This window comes from Cydia pomonella, chromosome 23, assembly GCF_033807575.1.
Source record: "Cydia pomonella isolate Wapato2018A chromosome 23, ilCydPomo1, whole genome shotgun sequence".
Lineage (NCBI taxonomy): Eukaryota > Metazoa > Arthropoda > Insecta > Lepidoptera > Tortricidae > Cydia > Cydia pomonella.
The window spans coordinates 3,051,281-3,070,847 of NC_084725.1; the positions used below are offsets into that span (position 1 = coordinate 3,051,281).

The following is a 19,567-nucleotide window of genomic DNA, read 5'->3' on the forward strand; positions in this document are numbered from 1 at the left end:
ATACACAACAAAACTTATTTGCTGTAACCATTTTAATTTTTCTTTGATATTCGCTACGATGGTAGTCTTACCCCAGAGAGTATTCTAAAATATTTTTGGGCCTAAGCCCATACTTTAACCAGCCTATAATGTGGTTTTATTTTATTACATGTACAATAATTAGGGCCAGTATGGTAAGAACATAACCTTTATCAATTAAATGCCTGCAATACAGCAAAAATAATACTAGGATTTTTCCTCTTGGAGGTATCATTATTACGAGTATCCTGTTGAAATTATGTACCATCATGCAAGATGTATAGGTATATTTAAGGCTTTCACCTGAATATACTTACTTGGCCTTTAGTTTCATACATATTAAAAACATAAAGTGACTGATTAAAATCTTAAACAAGATCTGTACTATTGGCACTAAAAGCTCGTCAATTTCAGTTAGCGAGCTACAATTTAACTTGAAAACTCTGCCAGGAGAGTGCTCTCCCGCTTGGTTCTTTGTATCGTCTGGTATTTCACATATTACAATGTCTGCGTTCCTGATAAGCCAAGGTTAGGCCTGTGCGTAGATGATAGATCTACGTTCGCTAAAGTGTTTGAATAAATTACAATTCGCATAATTTTAAACACATAAGTAGGTAATAGCCATGCTAACTGGTAGTCCCAGCTTTGTCCACAAATCTACTCGTACCTTATTTCAGGATTACCTACTTGTACTACCTGGTGCAAGCTCAAGGAAGCGCGAGATGTATGGACATAACTATTTATCTTACCAAGGATATGTTATTGACTGGCGGGTTAGATAGTAAGGTCAAAGACCTTCGTTAAAATAATCAGTATTTAATCATTTGGCATTAAGTAGCCTTCCTATTTTTATGTTTTTGAAGAAAAACTAATGTTACATTACTTTAAACGAGATTTGAGAACTATATATAAGTAGGTAATTCAACCCAACCCAACCCAAGCCCAATGGCGCAGACTTGTCTAGCATTTACATTGTATCAACGGTGATTTAAAGCAATTCTGTTATCTCAGTGAGCTCACTGATTCTCACATATATATTTTGTAACATACAGTATACAATACAGAAACTTTGTCTTGTACATTATTGTTGCCAAAAACTGAATACTTATGGGAATAATTTCATAGGACACCAATTAATGAACATTGGTATAGAAATAACCTTCGAGGTTGCTTGCCATTTTTACTACGTCGGTGGCAAACAAGCACACGGCCCGCCTGATGGTAAGCAGTCTCCGTAGCCTATGTACGCCTGCTTAATTCCACCCGGGAAATTTGTAATGTTTTATAATGAATATCATAACCACACAGTATTTTAAAGTAGATTCGAACCAATAGGTAAATGTATGTATCTCAACCCTTAAGGGTTTGTATCCGTTATCCAAAAAAGCACTTTTGGCTATTAACAAGAAGTCGTCCCGACATCTAGGACATATATTTTAACGCCTGATGTATTCATCTAGATTAATAACCGAAATGGCTTTCTTTAATTTGGACTGCGTTGATGAGTTGCATTGAGCTATGATTATATACCAGTTGTGGGTCATAGACATTTTATTAAGTCCTTCACGTCTTTCCTGTAGACAACGCAACGTTAACGGAGTTCAAGCTACGCTATGCTGCTGCAATCTTGTTAACCTGCTACGGGCGGGATACATTTTTCCCAACCTTTGTTGTGTTTGACCCAAATGGGGTTAAATGATGAATGGCCAAGAACCTTGAACCAGTCCAGGGTAATATATTTATATCTTTACATCATTAGAACTATGTAGCGGCGGGGCGGCCGGTTGATTAAGGCAATTCAAAACAAATTTCAAAATTTTAATTAAACAATTAGTATCATGAACTCTAGACTATCAAGTCCTTGGTCATGACATACAAAATAACACGATTATTAGCATGATTGAATGGACCACGTATGAAGTATGAACCACTTATGGTGATTTTTAATATTACTCACCGGAAAGCCAGTTAACACATTCAGTGCCCGCGTGAGCTACGCGTTACGAGCGAAGTTGATCACGCGAGGAAAACAGTATGTCTCGCAAAGCGCCTACTAAAAGGGAATACGCCTAGCGGGTCGCTGGCAGTGAGTGTGTCAAGGCTTATTTTTTCTTTTTAGGGTTTTATGGTCTTCCTGGGCCAGTCATGTTTAGTGGGGTGTGTTTTCGCAGCAAAACGATAGTAAAAATTATTTCTCGAATGCCTTGCGTAGGCTTTTTATGTGCAAATGAATGATTATGAATTATGATTGTGAATTAGGCGGAAATTTACATGGGAGTTGAAATCTTGGCTTATAGAAATAGATAGGTACATGTTAAGTAGGTACTTGTATCATAAATGCTTTGTAGTACCAATATTTGATTAATGATACCTTGAACCAATTGATACCTGCTTGCGCAGCAGGCACATGGATGTTGCACGCCTTGCGCAGGCATGTTGTATGATCTTAATATACTTTTATCTAATAACAGTATCAAAACCATGTCTGACTTTTAGCCCCAGTGACTAATCATTTTCACACGCCTTGCGCAGGCGGGAAAGGTCTTGGCGTTTGGAACCATGTTCATTGTGTTAAGTATACTGGTCTTATAGTAGCCATTTTGCTTCATCTGCTAGCGTAGCAGGATAATGGAAATCGCACACCTTGCGCAGGCGTCAGGTCTTCAGCTGGCTAAATAATAATATTCACTCGCCTTACGCAGGCGGGAAATATTAGGTACGTTATGTATGTATGCTTGACAGCACATATTTATATTTTAATAAACCTTCTGCTAAGTAGCAGGATAGTTATTGTAGTAGGCCATGGCGGATATCCATAATAGGTACAGGTAGTATAGGTACAATAAGTTACGCAATGGTAGTAAATTTCTCCACACCTTGCGCAGGTGGGAAAGCTTACAGTATGCTAATTTAACATGATGCAAGATTGTTCAACTCTGCTTACGCAGCAGGATATGTGTTATGCCTTGTGCAGGCAGCGGCGGTCTGTAACCACCCGACTTCCCAGTCTCAATTACGTTCTTAAGTCATGAAAAGATATTTCGAACCTCCTTTTCTCACAAGGGTTATAGTTATAGCAAAGGGGTAAATAGTGCCCCTCCTGTATGCAGTTATACATGTCAAAACTAAAATTTTATACGTATATAAATATAATAAAACTCCTTAAACGAAAATCACAATAACACAACTGAATGGGGATATGTCAGTTTTACATACAAGAGTTTCACTTTTAAATCCCTTGGTTTAACTAGAAGGCACTTTTAGCAATTGCACTATTTATTATTACGTACAAATACCTTAATTGAAAATAAAATTCACAAAGATATTGACGGTACTGTGCATCCAAAATTGGTATTATTAAGAAAAAACTTTCCAAAGGATATAAACAAAAAGATCGAAAAGGAGGTTTTCGATGTAGGTTTGTTAGTTACCTTTCGTCCCTCAGAGCGGAAATAGAAGCCCCGCGACAGCGGGGCTTCGTCGACTTTAAGGCGGACAGGACCCTAATTTGGTAGCCAGCATGATACTAGAGTAACTTTACTGTTTAATGGTACCCATGGCAATACCAAACATGGTATTTCTTTAATGGCTTCTTATTCTAGCTTATTTTAGGCATTTTAGCCCCAGTTCTCAAGCATTCTAAAATTGGGGGTACTTCCAAATCCAGCCTTTATTGTGATATTTCGATTTAAACGCAAAAGAAAATAATTTGTATCACAGCAGCACAGTACCAGAAAATCTGGAAATGCACGGAAAATATCAGGTCATATATATCTTACGATCATTATTATTGTAATTACCCTAAGGTTACTTAATGCAAAATCACAAGTTGATTAGCATAAACTACGACGTCGCAGAGCGCGTCTTTTTAGTTATTCCTAAGTTAGGCAGTTCTATACTGTAATAGGAACCGTTATAACCTCCCTTTCGGAGGACAATAAAACTGTGGCCTATAAACTGCCATTCACATTTACACTTTTTCAAGGACCTGCTCCGTGCTTAAAATGATTCGATTCGCTGTAAACAAAATAAAATAAGAATCGCTTACTTACGCGACAGCTTCGCTGCGCTCGCGATGTGAATCGATGAGGTGTCAGCTTTGCTAAACACATTGACGAACACAAGCTGTCCATCAAATCAGAATTTCTTGCAGTGAACCGAACGTTCCGACAAACAGAACGCCAATGAAGAGCTCCGCGGCCGCACGCCACGGGCGCCTGGTGGAGGGGTTGAAACTTGAAATACGAGTACCAGGGGGTAGGTGTCAGCCTATAGTGAACCGCTACGTCATCTGTCAAACAGCATCGCACTCTCAAATATTAAATAGGCTTCAAATAACGGTACAGAAGCTTAATGAAGGTTAATGATTGGTAAAATCAATGGTTTAACTTCTCGGTAGGCTTTGTTAGCGGTAAAGTTTGCCTTCAATTTCGCTTAGTAATATTATACACTTAAACACACACACACCACAAACACACCACACACACAATTGCTGTCTACAACGGTTAATAATATAAATTCGTGTAATAATTTTACTCTACCTAAATTGTGATCGTTCCTATTTAGTTTAAGCCTGTTATTATTAGGTATCAAAAATGTTTTACTATTAGTAACCTATTATAAAACCAAAACTTCAGCGTAAGATGTAATTCAAATTAGTATTGTTTTCAATCTGACTCCACAACACAGGCATAGCCTAGTGTGGCAGTCAAAGGTTAAGGAAATCTTGTAAAATTTTTGGTAAATAAACTATTTATATTTTTTATTTTTTTATGAATGATAGTCATATTTTCATTAGTCATAACTCTGAAACCGTTAACTTTTTAGGAATTTTCCTTAGGTCATCCTATAGATAGGTTAGGATAGGTTTGTTTTATGGCAATCCTGAAATGTTACACGTTTCTGAGAAAAACCAAATTATGGCTAACGAAAATGCGGACAAACAATACATTATGACTAAAGACTTTATGGGAAACAATAGAGACCCGAAACTATTTTGGGTCATTTTATCATCAACATTGAAATGTTATTTGATTATTCTTTTGACCCGGAAATAAGACAAATAAATAAATAAATATTATTGGGCCATTCTTGCACAAATTGACTCAGTCCCACGGTAAGCCAAGAAGGCTTGTGTTGTGGGTACTCGGACAACGATACATATAATATACAAATACTTAAATACGTATACGTTGCAGGCATCCATAGGCTGCGGTGACTGCTTACCATCAGGCGGGCCGTATGCTTGTTTGCCACCGTCGTGGTATAAAAAAAAACATAAAAAACATCCGTGACTCAGGAACAAAAATCTGTGTTTATCACACAAATAAAATGAGGCTAGAGATTTTAGGTACCATCAGCATAGCTATTAGGCACCCCTCCAAACAAATGTGTATCAGGGGGTTAAACTAATAGTTTTGCTGACTGTACATTAGGCGGTACTAGGTTTTAGTTGTCTGGCGGAAAATGCCCAGAAAATTTAACACCTTATTGTTAAACAATCATAAAGATGATATGAACATACCTCTCTCGCCATCAACCAGTACATCAAGGTCAGCCAGTGGCTCCTCATCTTCAATAAGGTCTTCCACCACCATGGTCACGATGCTGCGGTCCACTGTCTTTGCCAAGTCCTTCAGTCGATCCATTAAAACACTACGGATATACCAATAATGTGTATAAAAAGTTTTTAATCAACTTCAACATTCTATTATATTCGTTCTGATTTAGTTGAGGTTTTTGTTCATCTTTATTTTTTGTACGTTCCCCGATTTTTCAAATACGTGGACTTTTTTGTTTGAAAGGAAAGTTAGTTCCAACATTGTCACGTCAGGATCTAATCGGATTTTAGAGAAGTTGAGGGAAGTTTTCTAGGGAAATTAAGGTTACCACTTTCGGCAGACACCTGCGATCTTCATTAACGACTTTGAAATTTGCTTTATTATCTATGAAATAAATGCACAAAAATGAGTCTTATACCCAGGGACGGTTACCGGTATAACTAGAAATAAAAATATCTCATGGCATTCACAATATTTTTTTGATATTCTAGAATAGTATTTTGGTAAGGATAGTGATTGATCAGATAAGCCAAATAGAATGCAAAAATATACATAAACACCCGTGATAACGAAATTGAATACCAGTTAATTTGTATGAAAAATTTACCGGTATTCGGTCCCTGCTTATACCACAATTACCCTAAAATTTACGGTAACAAACCTTACCATAAAACGATTGACAATCAAACATTTATTGATCTTAAAACATAAAAGATGACTCACGCCAGACCGGGACCGGGTCCGAGCTTCACGTGAAAACGAAAGCACCACGTGATCAGCCGTCATAGAAAATGACGTATCGGACAGTCTAGCGTGTCATCCTTAAGTCACATACCTGCCCGTCTCCAAAGTATATTTGGCACTGCACTGCTGCAAAAGTTGCTCACACTCCTCTATAAGGTGTTTCATCTCTTCTCTGTCGACTTCTTTGAAAAGGATCATCACCTAAACACAAAATAATGTAACACAAGTTATAATGGGGCCTAGCCAAGATGGTAGTCGTTAATCCACAAACGCCAAACAAAACGAAAATAAAAATAAAAATCGAATATCGTTAGTGTTGAGTTTCCTTAAATGTACTTAGCCATACTCCGAGGTTAACGGAGTTTAAAAAATCCGTGTGTGTGTGTGTGTGTGTGTGTGTGTGTGTGTGTGTGTGTGTGTGTGTGTGTGTGTGTGTGTGTGTGTGTGTGTGTGTGTGTGTGTGTGTGTGTGTGTGAGAGTGTGAGTGTGTGAGTGTGAGTGTGTGTGTGTGTGTGTGTGTGTGTGTGTGTGTGTGTGTGTGTGTGTGTGAGTGTGAGTGTGTGTGTGTGAGTGTGTGAGTGTGAGTGTGTGAGTGTGAGTGTGTGTGAGTGTGTGAGTGTGAGTGTGTGAGTGTGTGTGTGAGTGTGTGTGTGCGCGTGCGCGTGCGCGTGCGCGTGTGTGTGTGTGTGTGTGTGTGTCTGTGTGTGTGTGTGTGTGTGTGTGTGTGTGTGTCTGTGTGTGTGTGAGAGAGAGAGAGTGTGTGTGTGTGTGTGTGTGTGTGTCTGTGTGTGTATGTGCCTGTGTGTGTGTGTGTGTGTCTGTATGTGTCTGTTGTGTGTGTGTGTGTGTGTGTGTGTGTGTGTGTGTGTGTGTGTGTGTCTCTCTGTGTGTGTGTGTGTGTGTCTGTGTGTCTGTGTGACAGTGTGTCTCTGTGTGTCTGTGTATCTGAGTGTCTGTGTGTCGACAGAGTAACATTCCTAGTGCGCAGAATGTTCAAGTCAATAAACAAGATCCAGTGCGGGTAATTCGAAAAACTCGCGCGGCTAGAAGATGTTGATGTCAACTTTAGCCAGTCTTCTACGAGACCACGGGGACAACGGCGTCCTCGAAACGTCGGAGGTAAATTTAAAACTTAATACGCGACTAAGTCCCGTTTGTGTTAGTTATTAATGAGAAAATAATCATATTTATATAGAATTTAAGTTAAGATTATATTGATATACTACTTACTCATAAATTTTACAATATGAATTGTAATGTAAGGTTTAAAGCAATAAAGATTATTTATTATTATTATCTCTTTATTTATCTTGTGTCTTAGATTAGGCATTTTATAATATGAATATAAAAGTAAAATACAACAAATCATACAAAAATAATACAAAATACATATAAACACATTATAAAAAACCTAACCTAGGGTGCCGCCAGCAGCGGGGCAGGGCCCAAGCTGCCGGTGGTCAGGGCCGCAGAGAGAGGAACCGGCGGACTATCCGCGCCGTGTCCAAGATCACCGCCTTCTGCATCTGACCCTTGATCCAACCACCTAGCGAGAGTCTCTCAAGGTGTTGGTCGAGACTCTTCGCTATGAGACCATTCGCTGAAACGACTATCGGTACAATGATCGTCGAATCAACATCCCACATGGCGGTTATCTCGTGAGCCAAGTCTAGGTACTTACTGGACTTGTCCTTCTCGGCTTTCACGAGATTCTCATCATGGGGGATGGTGATGTCGACGAGCACGGCCCGGCGTTGCGATCGATCTATTATCACGATGTCAGGTTTATTGGCTACAATAGTCCTGTCAGTGATAATAGATCGATCCCAATAGAGCGTGGCACGACCATTTTCGAGAACTGGCGCAGGTGAGTACTTGTAGTACGGTACTTCGCGGTCCACAAGGCCGTATAGAAGAGCAAGTTGCTGGTGAATAATCCTGGCTACGAGATTATGTCTGTGCAAGTACTCGCCGTTAGCAAGATGAGAACAACCGGAAATTATATGCCTGAGTGACTCTCCGGGACGGCGGCATGCCCGACAAATGTCGACCGTACCGTCCTTCAGGATATATTTCCGATAGTTGTTCGTCATCATCACTTCGTCCGCAATTGCACAGGCAAAACCCTCGGTTTCTCCGAAGAGGTCCCCGAATCGTAACCAGTTCACCGACGCGAGCAGGTCCACGTCGGGTCCCGTGAGGGCCTTGTAGAACCGCCCGTGTAGCACCTTACTCTCCCATGCCGCCTTGCGATCCGCAGTACTTAGTACCACAGGTTTGCGCCAGTTCTCGTTTGCCAAGGAGAGCGGCGTGAGGTTCCTGTCTACTGCCACCACATCACGATGCATCCCACACTCGTTGTTAAGGAAATAATTCCTGAGATTGCACACCTCGCGGTTGTGGAGATCTTTGGCGTTTAGGAAGCCTCGACCTCCACACTTCCGTGGATGTACAATCTCATAACTGACGAGCGTGGGTGTAGCATACGGTGTGTGGTTAGCAGTAGTCGGACCCTCCGATCCAGGGCGTCCAGCTCGGTCTGAGTCCACCTTAGTATGCCAAAGGTGTATGTGAGCAGGGGCATTACCCAGGCGTTGAAGGCGCGCACTTTGTTGCCTCCTGACAAAAGACTGTTAAGGACTTTTGTGAGCCGACTGAAAAAGCGTTCCTTCACCGACTGTCTAATACCCTCATCCTCAATACCCAACGACTGTGACATACCAAGGTATTTATTATTATTATTATTATATATTCAAGCTTCGATTGCCATTTTGCCAATTTACTATCCAATCAAGAATTTTGTTCGAAGTAACGAACATAGATTATGATGCATGCTTTAAAATTAGCTATATATAATCATAATTCGTTTTTCCTTTTACCTGTACAGACCCAAAGTGCCTGTACATTCTTACCTTCTTCCCAATATCGATGACATTCCTCGCAGCCTGTTCTCCATCTGTCTTGATTTGAGCCTTGAATGATGGCTTTTGAAGCCATTTGTTCGCGATGAGAACTCTGTAACATAATTATGTATGTAACATGTGTCAATATCGAGTATTTAGGAGGAAAAAACGCTTGATTTTTTCAAGGCTATTTATAGTTATTAAATATTTAATAGTAAAAATTAAGTAAATACATACTGCGTCTGAACGTAGCTCATTGCTGTCATGTCGCCTTCCTGTAAAAAGCATAAAACATTGAATATGAGGTAGATTAATGAATTCTAATCTTTCTCTTTACTTCTCTGACCAGATATGTAAAATAAACTATACAAACTTAATTTTCAATAGATGTACGGCAAGAACTTACATCTTCTTCGATGGCTCCTTCTATCAAGCCTGCTTGTTGTCCGTTTTCCCTGGAAAAGAACAAAAAGTTCATCAACTCCCTGGCGTTTTCCCGGCATATTGCCACGGCTCGTAGGATCTTGGCCTGGTTTTTTACTAGGGTACTAGTTTTTTGAAGTGAAAACTTCTTTAGCGGCGCTGTGCACTTTTGTGATGGGAAATAGTTATTTGTTTTACAAGGAGGCAAAGTTGTTGTTTAACCGCTCGTACTAATATTGATACCCGAGCAAGCGAAAGATTCCAAAATTGAACCACGAACGTAGCGAGTGGTTCTAGAAGTGGAATCTTGAGCGTTGCGAGGGTTTCAAGGCACGAGGGTTGAGCAAACTTTGCCTCCGAGTGAAACATAACATTTTTCACCACACCAACGCGAGGAAAATAATAACTATGAAATACCAAGAAAAAACAAACCAAATTAAATCCAAATGAACGTAATTAAATATTTATCATGCAAAATCATCATTTAAAAGTCAATTCTACCAGCTAACACAAGGAAACGACTCAAAATTTGGCACTAAACTCTAATTAAGGCCTTAACATACCTGACGCAAGTGACCAGCTTCTCCGAGATCTCGATGACTCCCTTGGTGTACGTGTTGAACATCACCCACGTCATGGCTTGCTGGTTCTCTGATGTCTTTATCGCTCTCATAAGCCCCGATGCCCGGGTTAGCAGCTCCCTAGAAGTTATTCGGGCACAATTAATATTTTATACTTATTAATAAAGCAGTATTTAGGTTTGCAAGAGAAAGTGTATTAACTCTGAAATCAAATACATAGTTTCCAGGAAAGGAAGGACTAGTTATTTTTTTAAAGTTCGTTTGGTTCCAACACATTTAAAAACAAATTCAAAATGACTTTGGTACTTTGATTGTTGTATGACTTCATCGGCCCGTTTCTGCGCAGCCGGCGAGGGCGTGGCCACCGGAGTGAGCGCAGGATGCTCGGTGGCACGGCGCAGCTCGGACAGAGCCTCGATCGTCGCAAATGCTGTTGGCGTCAATGTTTCCTGAAAAAAAAAAATTAGTAAGGAACATAAAATATAACAGTAGCAACCCCTTAAAAAGAAAATAACATAGAATAAACAGCACAACGTTAGCGGAAAGAGAGGTATGGGCATGAGTGTCATCTCGCTTTGTGTGGTAGGGCACAGCGCAGCAGATGTCATTCCAGATCTAGAGCAGAGCCCAACTGGGGAAGTACCTTACAGAAAACCGCAGCCAAGTAACACTAGACTCTACTCATAGTGTTGTGTTCCTACCGATGAGTAAGGTTGCCAGAGCTCAACGAGGGGGGGGGGGGGATTAGGGTCGGCAACGGCGATGTAACTCATCTGGAGTTGCAAGCGTACATAGGCTACGGAGACTGCTTACCATCAGGCGGGCAGTATTCTTGTTTGCCACCGACGTAGTATTGAAAAAAAACTTTTTGTATGAAAGGTTTCATCACTAGTGGTTGGTGCAATTGGATCTAAGTCGCTACGAGGAGTTAAACCGGTTTTCACTATTTATAAAATATCTCGTTTATTATTTTACTAAATTAAAAACCGGTTTATTGATTGGAAGGTAATAAGTAACCGGTTCCGACCGTTGAATGTTATGGCCAACGATAACGTACTAAGTTTGAAAGACAAGAACCGGGAATACTGGCTCTGGTACTGTTTTTGTACGCATAGGCATTCTCTACATTCCAAAATGACCACAGACACATTCGCGACGTTCAACTCGCCGTTTAACTTGGCCGTTTCTTGATACCTTCGTCTCTGACTTTGGAAGAACTCTCCTGTATGGCCTGTTTGAGGTCCGACCTTTAGATGTTAGACCCCAAAGATGAATTCTAAACTTACCACTGAAACATCGGCTTTGTTCAACTCTGAGTTTAACTTCGTCCCGGCCGCCTCCACCTTACTGCAAGCCTCCAGGAGACGTTTCTTGGCGCCTTCGTCTCTGACTTTGGAGGCACTCTCCTGTATGGCTTGTTTGAGGTCGGAGAGCTGTCTAGAGAGAAGAGACGACTCTTCCTTTGCCTGTATAAATAAATAAGATTTTAGCAATGTCTTGTACATATCTCTCTCTCTCCTGTAGACATACGCGTATTATAAAAAGTTGAACACTCATAATGTATTTCTTTATCCCAGATTTTTTTAACGTCGATAAAATGATGCCTAGCCGGTTTTTCTCAGGGTTAGGGTAACTTTACTAAATCGGTTGCAGTATTTTACAAGGTTCCTAGATCTTGAAATTCAGATGAAGGCGACTGCGTGTTTGTGTCCACGAATCAATATTTCCAATCATCTAATACTGATCGACCGTTATGGTTACGATTTTATTTGAACAATTTGTGATACACCAGCGATAGTTCTTAGATAGCTGCAATCTAACAGATGACGTTGATAATATAAATGTTTTTAAATGATAGAACACACAAACAGGCAGACGAACAGCGTGATGGTAAGCGATTATATTTAAGGAAGTACGCTCTTTTCTTGAAGGAAATACCGCTGGCGACAGTTTTATTCCATTTCCATTATATTTTAGCATGCATAAGCATTACAGTAGTGTACCAAAGCGCTTACATACTAGTCATTAAAAACATTCAATAAACAATTTAACACACAAAATTAATTCAATAGCAATTCCATAATAATTTCTTATAATAAATAAAAATATAGCTGTAATTAACATAATTAGCAATGTAAGTTAAAATAATTAATAATATCTATAAATTGCGGATAACATAAATTGTTTGTAAGTGACCTCTGTGAACTCAGTAAGAGAACAGCTAAACAAATCTATTTCAGTCGAGATCTTATTTAAAATATTGATTGCCAACGACCAACGGTGCTCTAGCGAGTAAGTTGGTTCACGCGGTGGGGCGCGCCAGCAGGCGCGGCGCGCGGCGGCACGGCCAGTTGATACATTGAAATTTTTAATTTAGAATTATTGATACCTGGTGCACGATGCCCGGTCTAGTGGTTCGGAAGCAGGAGTCCTGCGCAGTCGCGATCAGCTTCTGAATGCGGTCGGCGTCCACCATCCCATCTTTTGATAGTTCCGGATGCTGCTCCGATACTGACAGCTGCAAGAAGATTCCAATTGAAAAATGTTATTAAATATTTTGGTGTTATAAATAGGAGACTGTGCGGAGGAAATTTTGTCCCTTTCTAACAAGCGCAAATATAAAATGACAAACAGGGATAAATGATTATCAATGGCTTCTTAGACTTGACAGACGTTTATGGATAAAGCTAAAACATTTCACACTTGACGCCAATAAGGAAGTGCCGCCTCCTTAAGCGTTGAAGAAACTACCATCTTAAAAAAATCGAAAACTTTAGCTAAATATTTATATTTTGCGTTAATAAACAGGGGGTTTCTGCGTTGTCCCCTACTGCTGACACATCTTGACAACCAAAGCGAGAACAACAAACATTCTATTCAATTCTGAATCTTACTTGTAAGGACCGGTTGCTGGTATAACTAAAAATCATAATAACACATAGAATTCGCAATATTTCTCCGATTTACTACAATGATATTTAGGTAAGGACAATGAGTTATCATATTAGCTAATTGGAATGCAAAAATACACAAATAACCGATATACCGAAATTGAATACCGGTTAATTAGTATGAAACATATACCAGTAGTTGGTCCCTGCTTCTTTGATATAACGACTTAGTTGTCTTTCAAGTAAGATTTTTACCAAGTAAGCGCAGTGTTCAGCATAGTCCACGTTGTTGTTAACTGCCGACGCCAGGTAGTCAAGGGAGGTGCTGAACTCCTCTCTGGACACCGGCTCCTCACTCTTCAGGTTCTCTGTGAGCAGAACAAATAGTTCGATATCAGGAGCCCAATTCAAGGTCGCTCACACGGATTGGAGCGTGTGAAATGAAGTGAAAGTCCTGTGCGAGATGCGCGCCAATTTTCAAGACAATCGTGAAGGTCGTATCAAAACCATAATAAATTTGTTACATTAGAATCGCCCTCCATGATAAATATGAATCTAAATTTATTTGGTTTGAGTCTGTGCTACGATCTTGTTAACCGTCTGCATTGGAAATTCAGATGATAATCACTTTTGTTAAAATGTAGGATATGGTTAAGATGAGGAGGAATCAAATGTTTCATATGTGTATGGTGGTCAAAAATCGTTGATTCAAACAGATCCGGATTTAGAGACCCAGGGCCCCTACGCACTTGTTATGACACTTAGAATTTAGGGGGCCCTCTTCTCTATTTCTAAACTATTGCTAAGATGCCTGGGCCCCTAGGCCCGGGCCTTGTGGGTCTAGGTGAAAATCAGGCCCTGGATTCTAATTTCGGATGTGTTGTATAAAGCAGAAAAAATCGTGCCTAAAAAAAATGCAAAAAGATGACGTAAATTCAGCCAGGTATCTTATTACACACAGACAAGATGTTAAAATAGATTTATTCATAAACGTGTTATTGTTAGAAATCATATATAATAAATAATTTATTTGCTTGAGAAGGGTTCAGTTATATATGTTCAAATTTGTTGTTTTCCTCCTTCACAGACAAAAAAATCCTCAAAATTCTTTTTTAACAAGCAGAAACGTCTGCGAACGATGCTTAGAATAAATTTAAAAGTGGAAAAATTACTGTCTTGGGTGAGACTTGAACTCACGGCCTCTGGATAGATACTCTAGCGCTCTGCCAACTGAGCCACCAAGACCTCATCCATAGGCAGCAATTTTTTCCACCATATGGGTCTAGGGGATCCTAGCGACATCTACCGTAAGAACGTTACACATCTTAGACGGCTACCTTTAAAGGCTAAATTTATTCTAAAAAAATCCTCACCCAAGTGGGTTCCGTACAAATTTTTATTTTTTTATTCGTTATTTTTTTAGTTTTAAGATTTTTCCCTGTATTTTCAGAGTTCGACCAAGATAAGTTGGCAGCAATTTTGATAGCCGAGACGGTGCAAGTGTCAAGTAAACGTCATAATTTCATAGAAGTTTGACGTTTAAAATAACCTGTGCACCGTCTGGTTATTAATATCGCTGCCAACTTATCTTGGTTTAACTCTAGTGTAAGAAGATATTACTTGGCAAATTTCATAGTTCCAGATCAACGTGACCATACAAATTTTGATTCCTTTGAGTGTCAGAATATACGTTTGCGGCCGTATTTTTTTTAAAGTTAACTAAGAAGTTTTTTATTCACAGCTTCAAGGGGCTAGAGACTTGAGTATATGGTTTTAATTTCAACTCGATAGGGACCGTGCGCGTTGGAGGGTCTGCCATCTTGTGGCCTGAATCGGAACCATAAACATGCACATGTACACGCCACGTATTTTCTTGTGCATAGTAGGTTCTACCATCTTGTGGGCTACGTCGAAACAAAAAACATCACATTTACGCCTCGCGCCAAAAATCTGACGGCTCCTGTGCTGCCTCCTACAGTTCATGCACGCTCCCTATACCTCCACGCATTCCCGAGATAAAGGGTCCGGTCGGCGATCGTCAGTTCAGTCAGGTCATGATTTTTGAATAATTACAACAATCTTTTGACGTAATCCAAAATTCTTTTAATAAATTTGTATGAGTAAGCAGTTTTCTTTTCATTAACCACTATTTGCTCGATCTTATCTAACGAGTAAAATGGCCAAAACGGCTAAAACATCGTCGTCTGTTACCGGCGACGCCATGGCTTCAACTGAATGTCGCTGCCGATTGGACAATTTAAAATGATCGTGTGTGGTGTATATAGACGAACTGTAGATATGATCAAGCCTGTAGCGTTATGCCGATTGGACGATAGGAAGGATAGTGTAGGCCACTATAAGGGTTCTGTTTTTATTACAAGCTTTTATTTAACTTCACGTGTATGTATCTTTGTTGCTTGCTTTGTATGTATGTCCTGGAATTTTGCAAATTAAATTTGACCCACTTCCCGGTTTCCGATTAAGCTGAAAATGTGCATACATATGTAAGTCGGGTGACAATGCAATATTATGGTACCATCAAGCTGACCTGATGATGGAGACAGGAGGTAGCCATAGGAACTCTGTGATAAAACAACGCAACCTAATTGTGTTTGGGGTTTTTAGAATTTTCTCGATGAGTATTAGTTGCCTGTGGAAAAATGTACAGTCATCACGTTTTGCCAAAAACTTATTTTCCAAACACTTAATGTTAAAAATCTGGTGAATTTGTGCAAATCGTTTTACATCAAAATTGTTCGCGTAGACAGTTTTAGTTTGACATGACATGAGTAACTTACTGATAGCCTCATGCTGCGTCTGCAAGGCGGACACGCACTCGGTGTACGGCAACGCGCATGTTGGCCTAGCTTGTATTGTGCTTTGACGCAGTTGCAGTGCTCTATTCATCTCGTTGCACTCGCGTTGCAGCTTGTCTCCGCTTGACGAGGCCCGGACCTGATGAAAAGATCAAAATTCTAAATTAGAATTCAAATACCAAAAAAATAGTATGTAAGGTCTCTTTCGCAAGTCAGTACAACATTTACAATGACATTTTTTCTATTGTCGACTGTAATGGTTGAATTAAGATTTCGTATACCAAACTATAATTGAATACTTTTCATGTATGGGCTCCCAACTCATCTATAATATTCATTTCGATACGCTGTAGTCAACTATAAAAAATTAACAATAACGTGCCGCCGCGCTAGCATAGAAAATACTAAAAGGGCGCGGGGCACGACTAAATAGTCGCGCGTTTATGTCTTTAATAAATAAATAAATATATCTTTATTTCAGACCCAGAAGTCCATATATGGTTAGTAAAATTAACTTAAAACCTATATTATTTACAAAGGTTATACTATGCCAATCAGACCTACTTGACATAGGTCAAAGTAGATCTGACCTGCTCCATCCAATGCCACATTATGGGGCAGCTAAATCTGTCCGCAATCACCTTCAGAATGCTGTTTCGACTTTCCCTTTGGTCTTTTGTACTACATTTTTGTCTATTGAGATATGTACCAATTTTCTTTGATAATTTAGTATTTATAGCAAAAAAAGTATTATTGTAGATGACACGTAGATTTTTTTTGTATACAATAGTGATATAATCAAGCTTTTCATTCTCGTACCTTACTTAGGAAACTCAGAAATCTTCGTTGCCTAAACACGGTACTCGACTGAAAAGCTCTCTATTATATTACGATTGTATAAAAGACTATTATAGTGACATTAAAAAATACATAGCAACATTTATAAATATATATATATATATATATATATTTTTAATCTGATTTTTATTGAGGCTTTGGACACTCTAGGTGAACATGTCAGCCTCATGGGTGCTTTCATAGCTCCCTACGCAAGGGAGAGATCAATAAAGTGGTATACGCTGATTGCTATGTCTGATAAAGGATTTATAAATATAACAGCCAATTAAAATTAATACATAATAGAAAAGAATATTTATTGCTACTAAATGAATAGTAGATATGAAACAGCGGTGCCCCCTGGCACATGTTATTTTGTAAATAAGTTACAAGGAGACACCAGGCATTGTAAGATAGATACTGGTTTTTGAATGAAATAAAGAATTTTGATTTTTTTATTTTTTGATATTTCATAATAGTTGCAATTTCGATACGCACGTATCATTCTTTGACAATTTAACTATTAGGTAATAAAAATCTGAAAACATAATCCGTAAACATTTGGAAAACATAGTTATGATCTGTGTGTATTCAACACCATTGAAATAATAAAATGTTGATTTAAACATAGGTAATCGTTGGTAGAATATCTTACCAATTTGTTGATAGCATCACAAAGCGACCGGTAAGCATCTTGCATCCTTCTTCTTGATTCGAACGAGTGAGGTTCCTATAAATAAAACACAAAAAAATATAGATGTCAAATGCATATTTTTGGGGGTTTCAGGTCTTTTTTATCAGGAATTTTCGCTCCTTATTCATAATTGCGGTAAATCTTTTCTCTGTTTTTGATTATTCATGGTAAACATTAGATGTAGTTCAATAAATTTTAATTGTTTAAAAAAATACAAATAAAATATATGCGACATTAAACAGGATTAAAAAACGGCAAATTAAGACTTTAAAATACTTTCGTGTTTATTATGTTTTTCAGCTTTAGCTTGGGTTCGAGCTGTCATCTCAATACAATTTAGCATTTTAAGGTTAGAAATTGTATTGAGATGACAGCTGTCACCGAACCCAAGCTATGTGGAAAAATATTATAGAACGTATTTTTTTAAATAAGAATAGATGAATTTTGAGAGCTGTTTTTCTGGCCCACCATCTACAGTGGCGCCAACTGACAACTCATTAAAACAATTTAAGAACTTACATTGCTGGCCATCTCCGCAGTTTTAAGGAGATTATAAGTCACAAAGCATAACTCTTGAGACGTTTCATCTATTTTGCTGTTCCTGGTCGGGTCCTAGATATGATGTAAAAAAACAAAACGATAATTATTAGAATAAGTAAATACAAAAGAAAAATAATCAATTTGTTTTATATATCATTTTCAGGGTTAGCTGAACTAGTCATGTAAAAGGCCGGGAAAAGACTAGGAAGATGATGATTATTAGTTCCATTGCTGTTATGTTTACTCTTGGCGTCCCTCCCCCCTCTAGGCGTCGTCGATATTAACTTCCCCCCCACCCCCTAGTTCACTAGCTGGCTACGCCCTTGGTCCAGAGCCTTAGAAGAAGAAGAATCTCAAATTTATGATCATTTCATTATTGATTAGCGAGTTGTTTTGAGCCTTAAAATTATAGTCAAAGAGTATCTTTTCGCTTACCTCATCACTCTTCAAGGCCTTAGCTAATGCTGTTAACTGTACTGCAGATTCAGCGGTAACGTGGGCAGTACGAGCGAGGGATCCCGATTTGCCAATACTGAGCGTTAAAGTCTCAGCCATAGAGTTGAGTTTCGTAGCGTAGGGTTCTAGTTTTGCTTCTATTTTCCTGTAGAAGGACCAAAATAAGCAATATGTATAAAAAGAAAAAAAAAACGGCCAAGTGCGAGTCGGACACGCACAGGAAGGGTTCCGTACCATTATCTATAAAAAAACCGGACAAGTGCGAGTCGGACTCGCCCACCGAGGGTTCCTTACTTTTTAGTATTTGTTGTTATAGCGGAGAAGAAATACATCATCTGTGAAAATTTTAACTGTCTAGCTATCACGGTTCATGAGATACAGCCTGGTGACGGACGGACGGACAGCGGAGTCTTAGTAATAGGGTCCCTTTTTACCCTTTGGGTGCGGAACCCTAAAAACGGTCACCTATCCAAGTACTGACTCCGCCCGACGTTGCTTAACTTCGGTGATTGGATGAGAACCTCGAGATTGGAAAGAAATATTGATTTCATTCTGTTTTTAGTATTTGTTGTTATAGCGGCAACAGAAATACATAATCTGTAGAAATTTCAACTGGCTAACTATCACGGTTCATGACATACAGCCTGGTGACAGACGGACGGACTGCGGAGTCTCAGTAATAGGGTCCCGTAGCTAAAAACCTGTGGATGCAAATATCAAGTGCTTTCTAACAGGTTCTTAGAGTCAGATCAAGATAAGTTGGCATTGATTTTGATAGCCGAGCCTGTGCAAGTGTTAACTAAACGTCATCATGTCATAGATGTTTGACGTTTAAAATAACACTTACCCTGTCTGGGCTGACAAAACCGCTGCCAACGCTGGTTTGACTCTATTTTGTTTCCTGTTTTCAAAAATCATAATTATGGGTATTGCAAAATGCACTATAATGCAGGCCATAAATGCAGCAAGAGAGTTTATATTATTTTTCTGCGATGCGCTTTAGAGAATGCTACTTGAGATTGAACATTATAATCCTAATATTCATCTACGGGGTTGCGAAGATATATAATTTTTTTTTTTTTTTTAGGAGGCAAACGAGCAGA

At 39.1% G+C, this 19,567-nt stretch overlaps 1 protein-coding gene across 3 annotated transcripts in view; it reads right to left on the minus strand.

Moving 5' to 3' along the window:
* LOC133530516 (talin-1-like) overlaps positions 1–19,567 on the minus strand; it is a 108,444-nt gene that overhangs the window by 16,501 nt on the left and 72,376 nt on the right. For all 3 annotated transcript variants that reach the window (XM_061868445.1, XM_061868442.1, XM_061868444.1), the window contains 14 exons: positions 18,444–18,609; positions 17,988–18,080; positions 17,430–17,504; positions 15,920–16,076; positions 13,377–13,489; positions 12,620–12,748; positions 11,517–11,696; positions 10,537–10,679; positions 10,213–10,350; positions 9,633–9,681; positions 9,464–9,501; positions 9,236–9,338; positions 6,415–6,524; positions 5,543–5,673 (listed from right to left, as the gene is read on the minus strand). In XM_061868445.1, the coding sequence (XP_061724429.1) occupies positions 5,543–5,673; positions 6,415–6,524; positions 9,236–9,338; positions 9,464–9,501; positions 9,633–9,681; positions 10,213–10,350; positions 10,537–10,679; positions 11,517–11,696; positions 12,620–12,748; positions 13,377–13,489; positions 15,920–16,076; positions 17,430–17,504; positions 17,988–18,080; positions 18,444–18,609 (1,625 nt within the window). The remainder of the gene's footprint in view (positions 1–5,542; positions 5,674–6,414; positions 6,525–9,235; positions 9,339–9,463; positions 9,502–9,632; positions 9,682–10,212; positions 10,351–10,536; positions 10,680–11,516; positions 11,697–12,619; positions 12,749–13,376; positions 13,490–15,919; positions 16,077–17,429; positions 17,505–17,987; positions 18,081–18,443; positions 18,610–19,567) is intronic.